Below are 23,831 nucleotides of genomic sequence, written 5' to 3'. Positions count from 1 at the left end.
ACCGAAGCGGGAAGATGATAAATTACTTTTACTGACTGTCCTACATTAAGTACCCTTTCTCAACAATTTTATCACAAATTAAGTAAAGCAGTATGGAGAGATTATGAGGATGTGTAAAATAATGTACCTTAATAGCTTTTATAATACTGTTGCGTACAATGTAAATGTCATTTTGTTTCAGCACTTTCCCCAGCACTCCTCCAAAAAGGAGGGTCTTTAGTGCAGCCACTGCTCAGGGTCACTCTGCTTCTCCAAGATGAAGAACAGCTCCCTGTGCTGAGGGTGGGAGATGGGACTCCTCTGTTGGGAAGGAAGGAGGGCAATCATTAGCCTGGGATCCATCCCTTATGGATATTGCCCGTGGCGAGGGAATGTCCACATTGTTTAGTGGGGGAGGTATCTTTAAATGCAGTGCACAGAGCACATATGCACCCTGCTGCAGCCTCTGCTCCCAAGCAGACACGAGGTTCAAATCTCAAAGGAGGGTGTAGAAATACCTTCACACTCAGGCTCCTGACACAGGAGGACAACAAACAGTCATAAAATTGGTGCCACGTTCAAGCAAGTTAGTTTAACACATCAAATCACAAGGTCAGCAAGTCAACAAAGACACCATAAACTGCAGCAGAACCTCCTCACAGAGGCTCTCACTCTGTTTTGCAAAAGGTATTGTGCACGTGTTTGTCTTGATTATACTAAAAATATAACACTGTGGGGTTGTGGCATCTTGATTGATTGCTTCCATGACATATTTGTTTTAGCATTCAGAAAATCCTTAATAAAGCTTCTGCACACAAGCTGGTTTAATAATAAGGTTATTGAAAATATTTTCCAGCAGTTACTTCTAAATATTGATTTCTAGCTACGTTATGGAAACACAGAAAAATCTGAATATTAAATAAAGGCTGGCAGACTAGAGCAATGTCTTTTAAAGCAGCCATGATTCTGCTATTAATCACCTCATTTAAAATACAGTATATTTTTAGGAAGGGTCTTTTAATTGTTTAAGGGTGATTTGTAAAACCAAAAAATTATCATTTACTCTTCAATGCCAAGATCCCACTTTTGGCGCAGGAGTCATAGAATCATAGGATGATTTGAGGCTGTTGGCCTGACCTGCTCTTAAGTTTCCCCCTTTTTTTTTTTTCTGTGTTTTATTGTGAAGTAGTGCTTAGGGTTACAGAGGCCTCATCTTCTCTCCAGGCCATTGCAAAAATGTCCCTTAATTCTTCTCTTGTGAGAGTTTTCTCTGGGGGTGTGGTTGTGTCAGGGCTTGGTGTGTGTGCTCCAAAGTCAGGTCTCAGGACAAATTTCTCTTGAATTGATTGACTCCAGTTGTATTTTCCTGCACAAGATTCCAGACATCCTTTGGAGCAATCTGTACTCCCCTGTCCTCCTCTAACTTGGTGGAAGTCTGATGGTTTCAGTTTATGTCGCCTTAAAATAGGTCTTGGTGTAGCTTTGGGCACAACAGTGGGATTTCTAAGACTCGGAGGCGTTTGTGGCTGTGGGTGTGTTGAAGGGAGAATTGGTTGCCCAACTTCTCCAAGTACTTTTAAACATCCAGCTGTAAATCTCTCCTCATGAGCCTATCACCAGCTCCTGTCTTACGTGCTCTTTTCTCAACTTCATCTGGTTTCTCCAGCTCCTTCTGCTTTCCAGAGCAGCTGAAAACACATTTTTTTTTAATAGAGGCACAAAGCTAATACAATTATTGAAAATACAATTTAAATTGTGGCAATACCGTTAATCCTTCAGCAATACTCAAAAGCAGGTTTTTTTAGGTAATTCTAACGTCTATCCTGATTATTCAGTTTTCTGTGCTCCTGACACTTATCATATACTCATATGCAGAGTGGGAACCTTTATTTTTATATTGCCCCAGTAATTCCAGAGTTAACCAAAGCCAGTTCCTCCCCTTTCTGTGCAGACACACGTACATCTGCATGCTTTCCTAAAGGGGTTTTTCCATTGATCCCTCACCCCATCCACATAAAATTTCCCTCTGCGCCAAGACCCAAAATAACATTTTCCCCAAAGTTATAACATTTATAAAGCAAACAAACAAACAAACAAATTCTCCACAGTCAGAGTGGTGGTAACTCCAGCGAGCGCTTACAACTCTAACTGCACGTACCTACGTATTTGACATCATTATAGATGCAAACTGCAGGGAGCTTTGTGCACTCCCTGCATAGAACTGGGGGAGTTTATAACTGTAGGGAGGATCATATTTTCATGAGCCACATTAATTTGCAAATTGTGACTAGGCAAGGTTCACTCACTCAGAGTAAATCCACCAAAAGCACTACCTTGGAGAAGGCGCTTTCACGCATATTTTCTTTAATTAGTCGGAAGAGGGATGTGTTGCAGTGCTCTCCCACAAGTGCTGCTCAGCTTTATTACGTAGTTCAGGCTTGTGCTGCACCCACTGTTAGTGAGGAGAGTTGCTATTATGGTGCTTTAAAAGATGAACTTTAGAATGCTAATTTCTTCTCATCCCTGGAAGTATCCAAGGCCAGGTTGGACAGGGCTTGAAGTAACCTGGGATAGTGGAAGGGGTCCCTGTCCATGGCAGGGGTTGGAACCAGATGAGATTTAAGGTCCCTCCAACCCAAATCATTCTGTGGTTCTCTGATAAGACCCTGCAAAGGCAGCCGTGGATAAAGGTAAAATCAAATAGAAGGTTGGAGGGAAGAAATCTGTCCCTGAAATTTTCACACCCTGGAAAGCTGAATACCAGGGTTGTCCTGGGGATGTTGATCAGTTGTATGTGATCAGGCCCTGATTCTCAGGGCAGCATTCACCAGGTTTTGGTCTACAAATTGGATAGAATGGGCAGCCTCATCATCGGGCAAAACAGAGACTAATCCAGTCCCAGTGTGAGACACTTTGATCTCAGGCGACCTGCCAGGCCTGTTGTTGTCCATTAGCTCATCTGCACGAGGAGGTAAATGCAGCCCTGAAGTAGCAAATGCTCTTTTAAGAGATTGCTGGGAAGTCTCCTGTCCACGTTTGTCTGCTTTCATCTTCCCCACTAAAGGGCCGATTTGGGAGCGAGCGGAGCCTGGGATGCTCCAGCTCCTGTGGGATGTGCCCGTTCCCCCAGTTCCTCAGGAGGCAACTTTGACTAGTTTGACACAAACCTGCAGCCCGAGCTTTGGACAGTGGAAAAAGTGGTGCATCAAAGCAAGCACCAGTGAAATCATGTTTGGGTTCTTGTCGGAATGTCACAGAGTACCCTGTCATTTTGTTTTAGCAACTTGTCCTTCCAAATGCGCAGTTCGCCTTATGGCATGCCAGCAGTAAAAATGTCACTTACAATAATTACTTTTTGGTGAAAATGCTTGCTGACTTCCTACCTTCAAGCTGTTTTTTACACAGTGGGGAGATAATAAGAAATGACTTTATCCTGACTGCTCAAATGAACACTAAATGGAATTTAGGTTATTATTACTGCAGATAGAGGACTGTGTATTGAAATTTAAATAGTGGATCAGATAAACTACAGAGATTTGTCTCTGAAAATTATAGTGGATCCATTTTTCCAATCCACTTCTCTCTGGAACTTAAGGCAGCTGTTGTCTGCCTGCTGTCTTTAGAATATAGTATTTTTCATAATCCTTTTAGAGGCCCCTGAATAACTTCTGTGTTTTGCATGGTCTTCCTCAACTTCGCCATGTTCTGTGCTTCGTTCCCCGTGAGTCCTTTTGCAGTTTATTAGCTAAGCCTGTGTTAGCAGCGAAGGTTGGACAGGTTATTCTCCCAGCAGCTCCAGGAGTACAGGGTGTGTCTGTGGATGGACAGGTGTGCTGGGAGGACAGGCTGGAAGGACTGGGCTTGTGGTTTATGCTCACAGATTCAGATGCTCTTGTTCAAATCTTTGAACTTTGGATTTACAAGTGGCTGTAAAGTCATTTTGCTGTTGGAGGTGAGGCAGGGTCTGAGCAAAAGCAGCAAACCTGCAGCTCTCAAAATGCATACAAGAAGCTGCAGTGGAGGAATGTGTCCGTGCTGGCAGACGTGGTGCCTCTGGGACCGGTGAAACCGGATCCGTGTCTCAACACTGCTCCGTCATCTGAATGCCTCCTTGGAGGGGATACATCTGGCACTGATGTCAGGTCCTGTAGATGTCTCAGATTTTCTGGGGAGCTTTGAGCAGGTGGCACCTGCAGCTCTTTGCATCCGAGATGTCCTGAGCTTCAGAAGGAGCCTCCAGGTGAAGAGTGCTGTGGATCTGAGCTGTGCTCCAGCATGGAGGGGCCTGTTGGATACCTTCCTGTGGCCTTCAGAAGAGTTCCTGGACATCACAGGAATGGTCCTTCTTGAGCAGTGCCCTGCAGTTCTGAATGTCCCTGACTGCTGGGTTCCTGCAGACCTGGTGATGCTCAGGAGAGCTGCAGGAGAGGAGTCCTGCACAGCCTGTGATTCCTTACACACTGCAGGGATTCTGCCACATTACCATGGCAGAACCTGAGCAGACCTTGCAGAAGGACGTGTCAGGCTGGACTGTGTTAGGGGAAACGTTTTCAGGTGATTTGCAGGCTATCAGTGGGATGGTCAAGCAACTGAGGTCCCAGGATCCAGTCCTGGGATCTTGACCCCAGTGTGGGGTGGGAAATCTTGGAGAAGAATAAGAAAATCTGGAGTTCAGGAAAACCCCTGTAATCAATGAACTGAGACCAGAACTCTGTTTTCAGACTTTCTCACATTTTCTGAAACACTGTCATGGCAGATGCTATGGGAAAGGTGTAGGAGATGGATGGGACCAGAGCAGCATTTGGATTCATCCATTGAATGTGCCAAGGAATGCAAGACCACAAAAGATTTTGTGTATTGGTGTAATTAAGACAGGGTTAGTTTGTTATGGTTCTCAACCAGGTTTGTAAAGTACTCAGACCCCAGACCTATTTGCTGAATTGTTTGCAAAGTTAGTTTAGTTTCTTACCAGGTAGCTACTAAGGGGTAGGAGGGGAAAGGGCAGGCTGTGAGGATGGTTTGGGGGTTTGTTGCGGTAAGATGGCCATTCAAGCAGCAATTTTATACTGAGAAAATGGTATTTTAAAAGAAAACAGGAGATATTTGTGTAATGTTGACTTTTTTCCACTCATTTGTACATCTTCATTTTAGATTGTGCATCCCTCTCTAGTATTGTAGGAAAAAACAGAAGGGAAGAATTTCCTCACTTAAGTCCCATGTGCTGTGCCAGGAGCAACATGTTCCAGGCAGGGATGTCTGTGCTGGCAGACTGGATCAGGTGTATTTGTCTTTATGGAGCCACATTTGCCTCCAAAGCCTGGAAGCTCCCCTTCAGTGCAGGGCCATCGCTCTCTCTCAGCTGTGCTACCAGCTGTGGAATAGCCAGTGTTGCTGTTTCATTCTCTTCATGTCCTGGCCAGTAATGGGGGCCAATTCCACTTGCCAAACATTTCAGCTTGCTGGCCCCTTTCTGCAGACATCACTTCTAGTACTTGATTTGCATTTTTGATGATTATTTTCCCTGCTGCATATTTGAATGTGCTTTTTAGAATTGCTTGGAAGGGCTTAACTTCGCTATAGCCCAGGCTGTGTTTTGAATTAATAATGTGAAAAGTGCTGGTAGAACCTTTGCCCTTTCATGACTCAGTTTTACTTACATCTTCAAAAGTTTGGATGACTTAAGTGCATTTTTGCTGTCTTTGCATCTTTAATGGCATTTGTCAGCACCAACCTGTGATTGTGCAGAAGTTACATGGGGGTTTTATCATTTAAAACTGTCATGTTAAGCTGTGTCTTCATCACCTGCAGGGTCTAATGGTCACCATCTTCCCCTAAAGTCATTTTGAGGACACCCTGTTTCCCCCAGCCTCTGTAAAACTCAGGGCACCCACTGATGTCTGTGGCTACCTGAGACTTAAAAATTTCCCAGGTTCTGCAATGACCTAGTCACTGGTGATGCTCTTGATCTCTTCAGCTCTTCCAGCACCTTATTTTTGGAACTTTGGAACTTTTGCTTCACATCTTAAATTGGTTGCAGGCTGTTGGAAAGCAAACCCCTTTGGTATAGCAAAGTTTACCTGGAATTTACTGAAGTAATTTCATCAATAAATGGTGGCCATGGAGTTTGCAGGTTGTTCTGTAATGCAGTTTTATATTGACAAAATGGTCCCTTCCTCCTTAAACACAAATGTGAAAACATCCAGTGAATATCACTTTTAAGAAATTGGATTGCTCTTAAGTTAGTGTTATTCTTCAGAGCGGTCTGGGGTTAAAAAAGCAGAGCAGGTTTTAAAGAAATAAGCTTTCAATGTATTGTTTCCATTGGAAATGTTCAATTGCTGCTTTGGAAATCTTAATGTCTATTTTTCAGATATCCTGAATTTGTGGCTTTGTCTTGTGAGGAACTTGAGAGAAATGAATACAGACAAATTATTTCATAAAGCATGTGAAATGGCTGTGGATTGACAGTTAGATCTGGAATAGTGAATACAGTCAATTTTCCCTTTGTTCTGTCAGCAGTCACTTGTACTGTAAATGTCTATTTAATTTTTTAAGTAGATTAACGGGAAATGTTTGCATTATTTGATTACTGAATTTACTTTCCCAAATAATGGATCTTTTCCTCAAATATTTATGTGATCTTGAAAATGTTTTTCCAGAAGGGAAAAATGCTAAAAATGAATGGGGAACATATTTTGAGTTATTTGTAGTATGTGTACATAATGCCTTGCCTGAAATCACTGTACACTTGCCTTTTGGTGGGGGAAAAAAAGCAGTTTGTCATCTGTACTGCCTTCCAAAATTAGATTCAGATAATCCCACCTTTTGGAGTAAATGAGCACCAGATTGGTCTTAAAAATGAAATTCAAGTAAGCTCTTGGTAAGTGATATAAAAAATAAATAAGCTAATATGTGAGCAACAGAGAGCATCTCAGTGATAAATGATAACACAGATTACCTTTGTTGTGTTCATAATTAGGCTGAGCAGGGAAAGGAGAGGGAGAAGGAGAAAATGCTTTTGTTCAGTCCTGTGTGGTTGGGCTTGGGGTTTTTTTGGGATTGCTTTTTTTTTTTATTTTGTCTTTTTTTTTTGCCCCCATGCTCCGTGTGTGCATCTGGCTCGCTGTGCATGGATGAGGAATTGTATAGGAGATTTGCAGCTGCTCTAGTTATTCAGTAAGATTTGTATAAGCTGGCACAAGGGACAAAATTAGAGGGAAGTTGAACGAGTGCCGTGCAGTTTATTAGCTAGGCAGCCATAATTTTGACCTTGCTGTGGGTTAAAGGACACAGACCTGAGAAGAAATCTGTTTATCATGTAGGGAATTCATGCCATCCCTGACAGTGTACAGTGAACAAGATGGATGATCTGCCAAATTGGTCCCTCGCATGGGTGAATCAGGGCAAATTTACAGTACGATTCCTTTGCTGCTCCTGATACAGAAATAACATTTCCTGGGGTTTCTGTTCAGTTGTATGATGACCCAGGGTGAGCAGAGAAAAGAAATAGGATTTGTAGGATCCCCTTTACCTTAAAGATTTACATGCACCTCACTTTCCTTTATGTCTGCCTCTTTTGCATCTCTCATAAAGCACTAAGGAAAAAGTCAGATTTTTAGGTTTGAGAGAGCAACTTCATGTGAGCGTGTCAGGGAAGCTCTTGAGTGCAGCATGGGAAAGCTCCCAGTACCTTGAACAACACTGTTACCCTCTGCACTCTGCTCCATTTGGGCCCGGCTTTTCCTGTGGTAGTATTTTCCTTTAACATTTGGGATATGTTTCCATGCTACACAGGCTGCATGATCTGGAATGATTTGACAATATTCTGGATAACAAACTCAAAAGCCAGTGAGGTTTGCTGGTAGCCATTTCCTGATGGGACCTGAGAACCCTCTGTGGTGGCACTGCAGGGCTCAGAAAACACGGCAGTGTTGGAGGGACTGGGTTTGGATGGGGTCTGGCCTCCTCCTTGTGCAGCTGAGAGCTCTGTCAGCTTCCTCCAGAGAGCTGGAGCCAAACCCACAGATGTATGAGGCTGGAATCCATGTCAGTAACCCTGCAAGTAAGGGATGGGAGGCAGCAAGGAGGAGGAGGCAGCCCCACAGAAATGGGAAAAACTGTGGATGGAGAAATCGCCTGTGCTCCTTATCTCCTGAATTCTTCTTGTAAACCACATTGCCTATGTGTTGTTGCTTTAAAAAAGGTTCAGAGTGTACCCTCAGATGTCTGGAATCTCTGAATAAGCTCAGTCAGTACGTTCTGTGAGAGATAAATTTATTGGGGGAAAACAACATTTTGTTCAGAACCTATTGTTGTTGGCAAATTAACAGATTGAGAAAGCTTTCTTTTAAACCAAGTGTCACAATAACAGATCTGGGTGTCTCCTGATCCACTCACTATCTTTATGTGGGATTCTCCAACACTTTAATTAATACAACATAATTACAAACTGTATTTTAATCTTGTTATTTCTGGACAAAGAGAATTGAAAAAATGTGATGGGTGTGATAAGAAACAAAATGAAATCAATAACACTCTCAAGATAGAGAGTTGTATCAGTTGTAGAAAATCCCTCACTGACACTACAAAATAGTGGCTGAGTGAGTTTCTTACAAGTCACAGAAGGAAGTTTAAACCAGTCTAGAATCGTAGCTTTAAAACTGTCCTTATATAAAAATGTTGTGGCAAGCAAAACTGAGATTTCCTGACCAAGGAAATTGCGTGCAAACTTACAGACTATTGCACTTCAGTTTTTCCTGATTTTTATTTGTATTTGTACATCTTGTCTTAATAAGAAATCAGAGATGACTCAAGATAAAATTAGAAAATAATTCTTGTTTTTAAAAAGAGGCTTTTTAGTACCCAAGCCATAGCGAGTAGCATTTTGCATACTTAGGCATTTCTCTAAGTAGGTAGAATATAAATGAGGAGGAAAGTTAAATATCCTGCAATCAAAACATTACAATTATGCTAAAGTGGGGACTTCTTTCTCTCTTTTTAATTGCAGAAAGTACTCCAAAGACTTCTGCCAGTTGCAGTCCTGCTCCTGAATCTCCCATGAGTTCCAGTGAATCAGTGAAAAGCCTGACTGAGTTGGTGCAACAGCCCTGTCCCGCCATAGAGACGAGTAAGGATGGCAAATCCCAGGAATCCAGCGAGCCGCCTGCATCTGAATCCCAATCCACGACCCCTCTGCCGCTCTCGGGCCACTCAGCACTCAGCATCCAAGAACTGGTGGCCATGTCCCCTGAGCTGGACACCTATGGCATCACCAAGAGGGTCAAGGAAGTGCTCACGGACAACAATCTTGGTAATTCACTTCATTCTTATTTCTTGACCAAAATCATGTGTAAGTGTTCATGCTTTTATTGTTAGCTGCAGTAGATGTGTATGAGAATACTTGGGTTTGACTCTGGCCTAAGCTTTAATTTGCTAAAAAGATACTTAATCCTTTTAAACTGGTAGAAAACTCCTTTCAGATTGTCACACTCTACTTCAAATGTCATCACAGCTTTGCTCTTCCTAAGCTCTGCTCCTGGCTCAGCAGCCAGGTACTGCTCCTACCTCCCAAAACAGAGTCCAGCAGGCTGTCAGGACCCTCAGAACCTCAGAGCCAGTGAGATCTCCCCTTGGGAAAGGCTGTTTTCCCCCACACTTAGAGATTCCAGGCCCATTTTGGGTGGACTAGAGGAGCCCAGAATGGTTGAGGAGGGAGGTGCACCACAAACAGGAGTGCAGTGTCCCTGCAGAGCTGGGAGGGGAAATCCAGACCCAGCTGAGGTTTAGATGAGCCTGAGATAAGTGTCCAGGACCACTCAGTTATTCTGCTCAGAGATGTGCAAAGCTGAGGCTGCTCTTGCCTACAGATGGGTTTTTGGCTGTTGAATTCAGTGTCGTGACTGTTATTTGGAATAGTCACAGGGAATAACCTGATGTGAATATGGGAAATCCACACTAATACTGTCACTATGCCTCTAAATCACTGGTTCTTCATGTCTTGCTTCCCTCACAAGGCTTTGGGAAATGTTTATGGGATCCTTTGAGGTCTCTGGCAGGAGGGCAGTAAGGCTGTCCCAGTGTTACCTGTTCCTGCTCCTGGGTCTTAGCAAGGGACTCATCCCACCTGCATGAGGTGTTCAGAGGAATGTCTGGTGCTCTCCAGAAGTACCAGTTTCTCTTCCTTCACTATAAATAGGACCAAAAGTTTAGATTTAGACGGGTGGTGTTACTTATGTGAGAAGAATTTTATCTATATCATCTGAACATGATGACTGTAAAAGTAAAAACTCCTCTATTTTCGAATGTGAGGAAGCCTTTTTGCATCTAGACACAGAATAATGTGTTACTGTCTTAAAATTTTTTTAAAGGGGGAAAAATACTGGGATGGGGGAGGTCCCAAGTTCTCATTTAACATAATCTGGGGGGGGAAAGGGAAATGGCCCTGATCATTGCCATACCCTGAATGAGGCTGTGTTCCACTGAGCCCAGCAGAATTCCTTGCCTGTGCATTTGGCTTGGGCAGATGGTGGTTGCTTGTTCAGTGGAGATAACGTAGAGATAAAGCCCCAAATCATGGTAAGGGTTTGCAGGTCCAAGCCCCTGGTTTTTGGGCAAAATGCTATTGAGTGCTGTACCTGCTCTGGTGTTCCAGAGAGGTTTGAAAAAAAAAGTATTTTTGTTTACATTTGCTTTGATGCCATTTTTACTTAGTCTTTTTTATTTCCCATGATTTTTGTTTTCCTACAGTGTGGCTGACAAGCCTAAAAAGCAGCAGAAGAGCCAGGAAATGTGCCCCAAACTCTGCATTAGGTGTGGAACCAGTTTCAATGTCTCCTTTTGTGCCCTCAGTGTGCTAGTGCACCAGGTTTTCTGGTGCACAGGTTTCTCTGGTTTAGGCCACTGGGCCTTGTGAACCTGTCCTAGGCAACTGGTGGTGGCTGAGGTGTCCCAGTGTCACCAGCCAGTAAAGACCACGGTTGTACAAAACAGTTCAGACTGAGCTGGGCGGGTCTCTCCTCCCATCACCAGTTGGGGGAATGGCTTCAAAGTGGAACAGAGTAGGTTCAGATGGGATATTAGGAAGGAATTCTTCCCTGTGAGCATGGGGAGGTCCCAGCACAGGGTGCCCAGAGAAGCTGTGGCTGCCCCATCCCTGGAAGTGTCCAAGGCCAGGTTGGATGGGGCTTGGAGCAACCTGGGATAGTGGAAGGTGTTCCTTTCACTAGGGGTTGGAACTGGGTGATCCTTAAGGTCCCTTCCAACCCCAACCATTCTCTGATGGTTCTGTGGCTTCAGCAGATGATGTTGGCAGTGTTCACATTGAGATGCTGCTGATGTTCTGAGCCCCAAATGTCTGAGTAACCTCAGTGATTCCCTGCTGGGCTACATGGAACTCACAGAGGGAAGCAGATGCACTCAGCTGTTTAAGGGTAGGGGATATTGGGAATCTTGTAGGAAGGGTCAGGACTATCCATGAAACCAACACAGTTTTGTCTATTAGGATCTACATCAGTGGGAACGAGCATGAAGGATGGGGAGAAGGTTTAGGAAACCTGTGCTTGAAAATATTCCCGTTATTGACAGTGCTCTGATGGAGCGTGATACACCTGCTACCTCCCAAGGATGATTTCTGACACCTTCCCCCTTAGCTTGGGAGTCTTTCAGGTGTCTTATCCTGTCCTGCCATATCCTGACATAAAATAAACAACACAAACATCTTTAGCTTTGTTCTTAACACCTAGAGAACATGATGTTACCTCCTTCCATGTTTGCATTTTTAATTTTTAGGCTGTAGTTTGAGGTTCATTTCCTTCAGCAGCACTGCCAGCACTGCTCATTCCCAATCCTTACGCAAATCTGTGCCCATATTCCTGTTCATGTGGCATCACAATAAGAGATTGTTAAAGTAGCTGTGTTATCTTGCTAGTAGCTGACAGGTTTACAGGGAAATGGATGAGGCCTTGCTGATGTTTTTAAATACAAACAGGGAGCAGGTTACCCCAGCAATACATGTGATGAAGACATAAAGATAAAATTGCCCGTGAATTACCTTTTTTGTCTGATTTTCCTGATATTGAGGGTAGTAGAAAATCACTTATTACTCAGGAACTTAAGTGAATTCTGAATGTAGGTTTCTGTTGAGTCTGTAAGAACTGTTTCCAGGGTTAGTTTCAGAGCTTATTAGCAGAGTGTCAAGCCCTGTCCGCCTTTCCCCTCTCTGCCTCTCATTATCTCAGCTGCTTCCTCTGAAAGCTTTGCAGACTCACCTGCCCCATACCTCTGAGTGGGATGTTCTGCAGCTTCTGACTGGTCCCACATTTTCTCCTCCCCATACAGGCAAAAAAAAACTCACCAGGGCAAAAGCCTTGGGATGTTTTTAAAGAGAAGGAGGAGGGGAGTTAAGCGCAGGGGGTGGGTCTATAGAGCAGATATTTTCCATGAGCTGTTTGTGTCAGGATCAGGGAAGGCTTTGAAGGCAAGAGCTAGTGGTGCTTTTGCAGGTGTGGGCTTGTCCTGCAGAGCTGTGGGGTCAGAAGCCCCCACTCACCCCCACTGTCCCTTAGGGATCCGTTGGTTAGCACTGGCTACGAGTGCTGAGACGTGAAGGGAGAATGTTTTGTGTGTTAGTGAGGACACTCAAAAGCTGCAGATCAGACACAAGACCCTGAGGCCTAAATTTGGGGGTTACAGAAAGATCTTTTAGGTTACCTTGAAATCCCATGATAGCAGCACTTGTATCTTAAATTCTGATGACTCAGATGACTCCAGGCTCTCTCCTGTACCAGAAGCTGGTATCAAGGCAGTTCAGCTGAGGAAAAACACTGAAGTGAAGAGGGTTAGAAAACAGCTGTGTGGTTGGGTTTGAGCTGCACAGGCATTTTCCCCAGTCCTTGGTACGTTAGACCTTTCCCATATAAAATCATTGTCAGCACACGTGAACACTGTGCACCGTAAAGCATTTGCAGATTTTACCCTGCCAGATGACAGCATTTTGTAAGAGAACTAAAATTAAGTATTTTTAACTAGCTATAGTGTAGAGATTGTAAAAAAAAAAAAAGTTGTATTACAAATTCTGATTATTTCTAGCGGGTAAGACACAGTTAGATCTCCACAGATAGCCCAGAAATTCCATACATGTTTCTATCAGGGCATTTGTATGGCCAGTGCTGAAGGGGGAGGTTGCATTGCTCTTGGTTCACTGATTGCTGGAATGTTTGGATTGCCCTGTTGGAGCAAAGCTGTGGTACTGCCCTCCTGCATAAGAGCTAAGTAGCCTCCCTGCTCTCCCTAGTTGCCTGCTTAGAGAGAAGTTCAGTTTATTTTTCCTCTCCTAATTTTATTTTCCGCACACTGTTTCACTGTAAGGTCCCGCTCCCCAAACGTGTCGAGCTCCCCTCTTTATCCCAGGCAGATCCTGAGGATTAAACTAAAGCTCAATATTTACCCTTCTAGTGGGGGGCAGAACATTTATTCTCCTTAATGTTTCTTCTGGGTTTTGAAGCAGTTCTGAAGTAAGAATAATTGAGGAATGATCTCGTGTTCTTTTCCGTGAGCGTCTCGGCTGAGCGAATTCATGCGGTTCTCAATTTCGCATTAGGTCAGCGTTTGTTCGGGGAGACAATCCTAGGGCTGACACAAGGCTCTGTCTCAGACCTGCTGGCTCGCCCCAAGCCCTGGCACAAGCTGAGTCTGAAGGGAAGGGAACCCTTTGTCCGCATGCAGCTGTGGCTCAACGATCCCAACAACGTGGAGAAGCTGATGGATATGAAGCGCATGGAGAAAAAAGGTAACCGGTAGCAGAGTGCTGACTCACGCCTTCCACTCTTCCCAACATCAGCCTGGCTTTTATAACCCTCCATAAATAGTGGAGAGGCAGCATTGATCCAATGGTATGAGGGTTATGCAAAAGGACTTCATGACAGCTTTTTTGGAGCTTTTATTCGATGCTTGCTCGAGCAGATACATCTCAAAATTAAAAGAAAACAAACACACAACAAAAAGCCAAACCCAAACCCTAAATATTCACCAGCTGCTGGGGAGTCATTGCTGTTTTCTCCTATAGATTAATTGCTGAGGCCCTGGTGTATCACTGATAACTTGCCTTACCAAATGAAAAATGTGAGTTTGGGAGCTGGCTTTGGGTTATTAGTTAATAGTGCTGCAGCTGGTCACAGATGTCGGGCTGGAAGAACTGTGCATTGATTCCTGGGAGAGCTCCTTGCCAGTCCTGCACTGATGGTTGCTGGGAGGAGAGAAAAATGCAGCCTTTATAAAAGGGTATTGGAGAATAATGACATTTGTAGCCTTTATAGGGAGGGGGAAGGTGATTGTGTTAATACCATAAAATTTGTGTGTTATGCTCACATAAAACAGAGTCACGGGGATGGACCTGTGAGTGATCTGAGTTGTTATTGGGTATCTTAGTAGGGAGTACATCCTGCAAATTTATCCAAATCTCTCCATTTTAAATTCATCACTAAAACCCTGTGGTTATTCAGAGCCCTTTTTTTAGTATGTTCGTGTGATTTTACAAGAGACTCGTGGGCTGCCATTATCAGCAGTTAACTAATTAATGATATATACATCTCTGGAGCTACCCCTTAATGATATTAGCACAGACATCATTAATCGTGTACACTGAAAGCTCTGCTGTTGACTGATGTTCTGAAAGCATTTACACATTTGATCAAGAACTTGGTGATTATATTTAAAATTGCAGTGAGGGAGCTTCTGGGAAAATTATAGTCTTGCAGGCTTTTAAGAAGAAATTCAAACCCTTGTCACAGTAACCAGTATAATATAAAGCAGTGTAGTATCTTAGCACAACTTGTGTATGATCTTCCATGGGGAGTAAAATCCACTTGGGTTTCCCTCTTACAACTGTAAACCGAAGGGAATCGTGAGGGGTTTTGCTGTATTAGAAACATGGCAGAAATAAAATTGTCAACTAGCTGGATTTTTATAGCCTCACAGAGAATATTGCCCATAATGCAGGAAAATAAAATAAAAATAATTTAAAAGTAGTACTGACAATATCCTTTCTAAACTATTTTCTAAACTGGATTGTTATCAACTAGTGAGCGATACATATGGTCTGTAGATGGCACCTGAATAGAGATAAGGCCATAAATCATTGAGACTCTGCACTGAGCTCCTGAACTGTGCAAGTGCTGTCCTCAGAGCAGAGCAGTCTAAAGTGAATTCAACCCTGTATTTTCTGCAGAATCCTTTCATGCAGGTAAGGATCCTGTGATTTAACCTTTTAAATTGCTCCAGAGCCACATTAAGAATTTAACTTTCCCTTCAGCTAATGTCAGTTAAAGAACAATGTGACTGGGTCTGCTTCCAGTGAAACATTATTATCAATTATTTCTCTGCCACATTTTATTAAGGGAGTAAATTAATAATTATGATAAAGGTGAGCTGCATATCTCCTTTTTTTTCTGTTCTGTCAGTGTGAAGTTTGTGCTATAAATGTCCATTTTAAGAGGTTCTGAAAATTTGAAGTGTACATTAACCAACCTCTTTGGAGGGAGCTGGGGGTTCATGCTCACTGGGCTGAGACATTCTGCACACCTTTCCTGCCTTGGAAGGGTTCATTCCTCTCATAACTTCCAGGGTGTTGGGCTGCTGGAGCATCACACTCCTCACAGAACAGCACTGCTGTCAGGAGAAAATTGAATTCCCTTTATTTCCCCATTATTTCACTTTTTAATAATCTTGTTCAATACCACATAAGATAAAAATTATATTAAAAGGGGCTCTCTTTTATCTCAGTGGGCAGCTGTGCAATGCTGTCTGTGGCATCTGTAGCTGGGCACATGCTGGGGAGTCTTCCCAGAGGGACACGCAGATGCTGGGGGGGAAAGGTGTAACTCAGTCAGTCTCAGACCCAGATCCAGACCTTTGCCCAGAGTACATCTGAGTTTCCTTTTTCTTCATATGTCTCCTGAGAAGTGGAGACTGGTCACAGACAAAAATCAAACTTCTCCAAAAATAAAGTGTGTTTGCAACTTGGATTCCAGTTTGAGCCTTGCTGTCACTGCAAATGTGCTGAATGATCTCCTTATGTTGTCTACACGCAGCACATATGTTTAAAAATAAAAATTAAAATGGAAAAAGCTTTTAAAAATGTCATCTAAGTTTCCAGAGACCAGCATTAAAGCCTGAAGTCTGAGTCCTAGTTCTGCCTTTGGCCCAGTGGAAATTCATCCTGATAATAGATTATCCTCCAGAAAACAATTGCTCTGACGGAACAGTGGGACATCCTCCTCTTTATTTGTATTTTAATGAAATATGTGCTTTTATATAATTTGTTCCGTTCACATGAGAGCAACCCAGCTCAGCCAGTGCACCTTTTGTGATCCCAGTGTGAGGTTACAGGCACAGAGGAAGGAATGACATTTTTCCCAAGCTCTCACAGCTCCGGGCTGTCCTTTGCTGTTGAAGACAGGAGCTCTGCCCTGCCAGAAATCCCATCCTTTGGAGAGCAGACGAAGGAAGATCTGGCCCATCCTGATCATCCCTGGGTGTCTCATGCTGACTCAATCATCTGACCAAATTCCAGAAACTCCAGTTAGAGGTGGTCTGAGCACCTTTCACATCTTTCATGCCAGGTTCTGTTTTGTCTCTTGGCCTCCTTGAAGCTGCTGCCCATTGCTGAGGTGATGGATGTTGTCCTCCAGCCTCTTGGTTCTGCTGTACAAGGAAACAAGGCAGCCTTGTCTGTAGTTTGCATGTCAATGCAAGTTGGAAATAATACCCAGGAAGGAGTTTTGAGATTAAAGACGTTACAGAAATATGAGATTATCTTTCTGGAATGATTAATTCCATGGTTGAAGGTTGTAACAGTTCCTTGAAGGCTACAAAAATAAGGCCAATGGGTCACCTTGAAATAATGCAGATTTTTTGCAGTTTTACCTCTGGTTGGAACAACTTAAATAGGTGGATTTTTAAAGGAAAATTATTTTTAAAAAAACCCTTTGTTTTTTATGGTTATTTCAAACGTGTGCAGGACTGTATCACATCAGAGTGATGGATCACAAGCAGCTCACGTTGTGTTCCATATCAGTGATCTTACACAGTAGGCAATCCACAGGTAATCTGTCATGTTCAGGAAAAACAAAATGTGGGCCATGCAGATACCCCCAAAGGTTACAGAGTGTGTTCAGAATTCACTTCCATGATAGTAAAGCCACAGTGCCAAAGGTCCCACAGGAGGCACCATGGAGAGGGCAGGGTGCTGGAACCCACTGGAGCCAGAAAACCTGGCCAGTCCTGGAGGGAGCCCTGCCAGGAGACGTTGGCTGGGCTTTGAACACTGCAGTTTATTTGATTGCACTGAATTTTTATTCTTTGTGCAGCCTCAGCCTGAAGGCAGAGCTGTGGGGACAGAAAAATTGAATTTTTGAAGAACTTGGTTGCTGACCAGTGTGACTGGCCCCACATTGGTCCCTGGCACCAGCCAGAGCTCCTGGCTCCTGGAGATTTAATGCCTCCTGGATTGATGTCAGGCTGGTGTGTAATCTGGAACTTAATAGCCGAGGTTATCAAATTGCAGCTCTTGAATACATAAACTCTTAAATATCTAGAAGGTATTTAACAGGCCATTAAATATTTTATTGACAAGATTCATCTATATTTGCTGTTTTCAGCCCTCTCATTAGCAATGCTTGTGCATGATACTGCCAGGTGCAGTAAATCCCACCTCTCCATGCCCGGTGTAAATCAATCAAGTCAGTGACAGCCTTTGCTGGGTCTCCTTCCTTGCAGAATTTGCCAGGATAATTCACTCCCAGTCAGGGAGGAAGGTCAGTGGCAGGATCACAGACTCCTGCCATCAGCCTCACCAAGCCCATCAGCGCAGGGAGAGCTTTCTTAAAAGTGTCTGTGTTTTGGAAGGCGCTTTGTGTAGGGGAGGAGGGTGCTGGGGGCTGGTTTTCTTTCATAACCTGTCACGGCCACAGCAAAGAGCTGTAGGGGAAGGCAGCAAACACCTGATGGGTTGTTCAGCCCATCACTGGGATCTCCGGGCTCCAGGCGCCATCGTGTGTTGGAGATGGCTTGGGAATGCTGCAGCTCCACTTCCACAGGCATATTTTCCTTAGTGTCAGAGAGATCTCCGTGTACACCTGAAGTGTTTTAACCACCAAACGCCTTTCAGTCAAAATGAAGCACAACTGTCCCGATCAGGGCCTTATGTGGGAGTTCACTCCTCCTGAAGGAGTGAATCTGAAATGAGTCGTGTGAACTGAACCCTGTCATTTGTGTCCCACGTTCACTGTAAAGGCAGAAAACTCTGGCAGGTTTCCAGCTGATTTACCCTCTTTTCTTCTCTTTCTGCCTCTTGCATCCTCCTTGCATTTGGTCTCTGGTGGTGCCCCATCCTTCCTATCCCCTCCCAGCAGCCCATCCCTGCATCTCCCACCTGCCATCTCCGTGTCTGTCCCTCAGCTCGTGCATCCATTGATTTTGCATTTGTATTCAGCCGGGGCTGATCCAATGTGCTTCTTTTCCAGCCTACATGAAACGGCGGCACAGCTCCGTCAGCGACAGCCAGTCCTGTGAGTCCTCATCCACTGGCATCGACTACAGCCAGGGCGCCAGCCCCCAGCCCCAGCACCAGCTCAAGAAGCCCCGGGTGGTGCTGGCACCGGAGGAGAAAGAAGCTCTCAAACGAGCCTACCAGCAAAAGCCATACCCATCACCAAAAACCATTGAGGAACTCGCCACGCAGCTCAACTTGAAAACCAGCACCGTGATCAACTGGTTCCACAATTACAGGTGCGTGGCCTCCCGGGAGCCCTGCCCCTGAGGGATGTGTTGGCTTGGCTTTGGCAGGGTGCAGCTCTGCCTCAGCAGACTGTGTCGGGTGGTTGTACAAAACGCACAGCTTTGACAGCAGGGAGGTTCTCACTAACACAGTGCTAATGCTCCAGACTAATTTTAAGTCATCCCTGAGGAGCAGCAATATTCACATATTGATGTAAGTAGTGCTTTTAAACAGAAAGTCTGGCTTTTGGGGTGGGCGTGGATGTAGAGATGTCCACTGATGAATATTTATAAACCCGCTGCAGCAAGCCAGGCTGCTCTGTCTGACTCACATGTGCACACACACAGACACGTGGCGGGGTGTGTGGTGGGTGTTGTCCCTGGGTCACTGGGTGGGGGGTACTTAGAAATGTCCTTTACTGGATGGTATCAGAATTGCCCTGCTTTCATTGTGTCATTTTCCTGCATCAGAACAAAAAGAGGATTTTCTTTTAGGCCTTGAGTCACCGAGCTCTGAAAATAGGTGCAGTGTTTGTGCTGTGTTTCTAGGAAGCTTTGTGGAGTCCTGAAGGACAGAGAACCAGTAACCCTGAAGTCAGATGTGGCCACAGAGAGGGACTTCTTACAAGGGCATGGAGTGCCAAGACAAGGGGGAACAGCTTTAAACAGACAGAGGGCAGGGTTAGATGGGATATTAGGAAGAAATTCTTCCCTGTGGGGGTGGTGAGGCCCTGGCACAGGGTGCCCAGAGAAGCTCTGGCTGCCCCATCCCTGGAAGTGTCCAAGGCCAGGTTGGACGGGGCTTGGAGCAACCTGGGATAGTGGAAGGTGTCCCTGCCCATGGCAGGGGGTGGAACCAGATGAGCTTTAAGGTCCCTTCCAAACCATTTCATAATTCTATGATTTATTTTGTTGTTATGGTTAAGTCATCGAGTCCCACTGAAATAAGATGTTGGTCTGTTCAGTTCCTTTCTCATTTGAGGAGGTACCTTCTCCACATTTGAACCCCTGAAGCAGGTTTTGGCCTAGAGACAGCGATAAAAAGAGACAAGGCTGGAAGAGCACATAAGAATTATAAGGATTTGAATAAACATATTATCAACTGTGCTTGGGATTGGGAATCCTAATTAATGCGGCAGACTTTTCTCCAAGAAATTTGTGCTAATGAATATTGAACAGGTACAGTTAAGCTACCAGATTTAATACTATTCTGCTCCTTCACTCAGAGCCAGTAATGTTCCTAATTAGTCCAGATTGCTAAACTTGTTTGTTTTTAAAAACTGCTAACATTTAAAGGGTAGTTTTTCACTTTGGCCCTTCTCAGCTTTTACCAGGGAAGTTGCTGAAGCAAAAGCAGCAGAGTTTAATGAACTATCTCAGAAATATTGTGCACAATAGTTAAATAATGTTTATTGTAAACAATACAAAATTTTTAAAAAAACCCCTAGTAATCATATTTACACTGAATTTCACTGCCTTGAATTCAGTACAGATGCAGCCTCTTTCCACCGCTCAGAGTTCTCCAAACGCAGGCCTCTTCCAATTCCCACTTCCAGGCAATTATACACAAGTTGGAGGGATGCCTATGAAAATATGTTCCCTTCGGCCTGACAGCAAAATGTGCTGTTCTCACTTGGGCAGACGAGCGCGGGAGCGCTGGTGGCAGGTGTCACCTCCCTCATTAGCACGAGATCTCTGCCTGGGCGTGCGGCGAGAAGGCGCCGCAGACCCGCGGGGATCGGCGGGTTCAGCCCCACCTTCCTGGGGAGTAGGTGCTGACAGCTGGACACAAAATAAAACCCGACAAACAGGGCGCTGAGGGCTGGGGGCAGCACAAGGCTGAGCATTGAGTGATCTGGGCCTGCTCCCAGATGTGCTGCTGGGACTCCAGGGCTTTCAAAAGCTGTTTCAAGCCTGTTTGGAGCCCTGTGTGCTCTGAGCACTGAAAAATCAAAACACAAACCTGGATTTTTTCCCCTTGACAATAACTTTCTTAGCTGTCATGCATGAATTTCTCTTGAATCATTTGTAGGATGTTGCAGAAGAGGGACAGGTTCCATCTTATGTGAGGGGAGGAGGGTCTGACTGTTCTGCAGCTCGTAGTGGGCGTGCGGCGAGAAGGCGCCGCAGACCCGCGGGGATCGGCGGGTTCAGCCCCACCTTCCCGGGGAGTAGGTGCTGACAGCTGGACACAAAATAAAACCCGACAAACAGGGCGCTGAGGGCTGGGGGCAGCACAAGGCTGAGCATTGAGTGATCTGGGCCTGCTCCCAGATGTGCTGCTGGGACTCCAGGGTTTTCAAAAGCTGTTTCAAGCCTGTTTGGAGCCCTGTGTGCTCTGAGCACTGAAAAATCAAAACACAAACCTGGATTTTTTCCCCTTGACAATAACTTTCTTAGCTGTCATGCATGAATTTCTCTTGAATCATTTGTAGGATGTTGCAGAAGAGGGACAGGTTCCATCTTATGTGAGGGGAGGAGGGTCTGACTGTTCTGCAGCTCGTATGTTACAAGAAATGGGTGGTCTTTCTGTCTTCTCCAGGCCACACTTAACTTTATTTATCTCTTTTAGACTCTTCCTCAGCCATTTTTTGTCCAAACTGAGGAGTTTTTATACAGAAGCAGTTCCACATCTCAGACCATCTGCTTGTGCTTTAATACTAATTTTTCCTTAAAGTAGCTTCAGATAAAGGAGGGCACAGATTTGTACAAGTTTGTCTTGCTGTCATTTGGGAATCATGTTGCAGTGATCTTTTTCCTTTCGAATTCAGCCCAAATCTCACTTTCCAAAGGTGGTTGCTGCAGCAGGATCTACCTTTATATCCACCAGATGGAAAGTCAGCATTAGCATTTCTTTCCTGCAGCAAAAAGAAATGCTGAAAAAAATATCCTCAGCAGGCAAAGAAATAATTCACTTCAGAATATAAATGGGTATAAAGGATTCTGACATGTCTGCAAACTTCTCCAAGTCTATGGCTTTGCATTCATACCAGTCACAGGGCTCTCAGAATATACAATAAATACCCCTTGCTGTGCACTGGTGAAGCACATACAGGACACATCACAGTTTGAGGCTCTGATGTCTAAAGAATGGTACAAAATAGCAGGAGGCAGGAATTTCTATCCCACATCACCTGTGGAAACTGACACTTAAACTCAGTAAGGCCACAGAGATGATACTACAGATGTATCAGGAATGAAACCAGACTTTCTGGAATTGTAATCCAGCGCTCTTGGACCCTGAATTCTGAGTGTGTTTTTCAGTGAACTCCATGTTTGCTGGTTTTGGTGTTGCGGGAAGGCTTGTCCAGGGAGCTGCAGCAAACACCCAAGAGATCTCTGATGTTTTGAGTTCCACTGGTGAAAGCCAACAGGGCGTGTAGATGTCAAGGCCAACACCTTCCCCAGCTGGAATGCTCTCTGGAATTCTCTAGCTGCTGTCACCAGCTCTTCTTTACCATAAGGATTTAATTACTGTGTTAATCGGGAGCCCGACCACATTCCAGAAGCAATATACTGGGTGTGAATTCCAGGGATTTCCACAGACATGGGTTTGCTCTGGTCAGATTCTCAGCAAGGATGTCATTGTTCAGTACCTGCTGGAGCTGAGGTATTTTAAATGCCATGCAGACACAGAGCTCTTAGCAGCCTCCTCTCCTGACCGTGGGAGTGTTACAGAAGCACCATGTTCTGGATCAATGTCCATGCAGGGAGATTTTAGGCAAAAATAGAGCCTGATAATCAATGTTGCAGGATTCGTGCAGATCATGGTAATAGAAAATTAATGTTAGCACCTGTTAGGTGAATAATATTCTCCTAGGGAAAATTACAGACCCCCTAAATCCTTCAAAAGTGTGGAGTCAGCGAGTCAGTGCTGAAATACTCTGTTGCATTTCAAGTAAGTCAATAAGATCATTAGCTTCAAAAGCAGTATTCAGGTGGTGTTCTGCATTTAGCCAAATGTTTTTCCATTGTGTGCTGTCTTCCATAGCAGAGTTAAGGAAAAATAGAAAATCCTTACAGCCATCAGCACTGGGGCTGCGTTTCATTGTGGTCTGCAGGCCCCTTGGCAGTTCCCTGTGGCTGAAACCAAGAGTTTTTTATCTTCACTCTGAAAGATGCTAAGTTTTGGTAAACTTTCACCAGGCCTGTGGTCCCATCCCTGACCCCGGATCATCGAGGCTCCCTCTTGGTTATGAATTAGGACTTAAATGGTGTTCATCATTTCTCCCATGGATGCAGCAGGACACAGAAGGGGTTAACCCAGACCCTAAGGTTTTTCCATAAACTTTTCTGTACTTGTGAGGGGTTTTGGGAACTCCTAAGCAGAGAAGGAAGAGGGAGGAAGGCCTGAGTTAAGTGGCAGGGGTGGTGTGTTTGGGGTATTCTTGCACTCCAGGCAATTCTACCCACATATGGAGTGCAGTCATTCCCATGGAATGCACTGCTTGACTTGTCACTATTCATGTTCAGAAATTGATTTATTAAATAAAAAATGAGGCAAAAGTCAGACTAGCTCATAGACTGGCAGCCTGTCACAGGCTGGGCTTCCTCACAGCACTTTCAACACAGTAGGCTTGGTTTCATCTTTATTTCTCCTCGCTGTCCAGGAGAACACCAGGGAGCTTGTCCAGCTTTGTCCCAGTTTATCTCTTGTTTAGGCAGACTGGCTCATTTCTAGTAGAAATCTGAATTGTTTGTGTTTACAATCCACTTTATTCTAGATTTCCTAGAAGTGTATTCATATTTTTTGTTAAAAATACGAACTTCTCACCAGGGTAGTGGTGGACTCACCATCCCTGGAAGCAGTCAAACAATGAGTCGATGCAACACTTGGCCAGTAGGGTTTGGTGGTACTTGGTTGGAAATCGGACTTGATGATCTCAGTAGTCTCTTCCAGCCTGAATGATTCCACTAAAGGCCATCTTTAGTGGCATGGAAAGGGCATTTTTAGTGAAGGTGGGCATCTCCTTTTGGCCCTGGCAGACTCACATCCCTCTCCTCTGTCTCGTAGGTCCCGCATCCGCCGGGAGCTGTTCATCGAGGAGATCCAAGCCGGGAGCCAGAGCCAGGGCGGGTGC

The 23,831-nt window shown here is 44.5% G+C and overlaps 1 protein-coding gene across 1 annotated transcript in view; it reads left to right on the top strand.

Annotated features, from left to right (window-relative positions):
• CUX1 (cut like homeobox 1) overlaps positions 1 to 23,831 on the top strand; it is a 235,660-nt gene that overhangs the window by 200,447 nt on the left and 11,382 nt on the right. Inside the window, exons 22-25 of the mRNA XM_017742968.1 lie at positions 8,987 to 9,289; positions 13,577 to 13,765; positions 18,498 to 18,762; positions 23,765 to 23,823. Of these exons, the coding sequence (XP_017598457.1) occupies positions 8,987 to 9,289; positions 13,577 to 13,765; positions 18,498 to 18,762; positions 23,765 to 23,823 (816 nt within the window). The remainder of the gene's footprint in view (positions 1 to 8,986; positions 9,290 to 13,576; positions 13,766 to 18,497; positions 18,763 to 23,764; positions 23,824 to 23,831) is intronic.

Source organism: Corvus brachyrhynchos, unplaced genomic scaffold (assembly GCF_000691975.1).
Source record: "Corvus brachyrhynchos isolate BGI_N302 unplaced genomic scaffold, ASM69197v1 scaffold99, whole genome shotgun sequence".
In the NCBI taxonomy this organism is placed as follows: domain Eukaryota; kingdom Metazoa; phylum Chordata; class Aves; order Passeriformes; family Corvidae; genus Corvus; species Corvus brachyrhynchos.
Note: the sequence above shows the minus strand (reverse complement) of the source record. Positions and strands in the feature narration are given on the sequence as shown.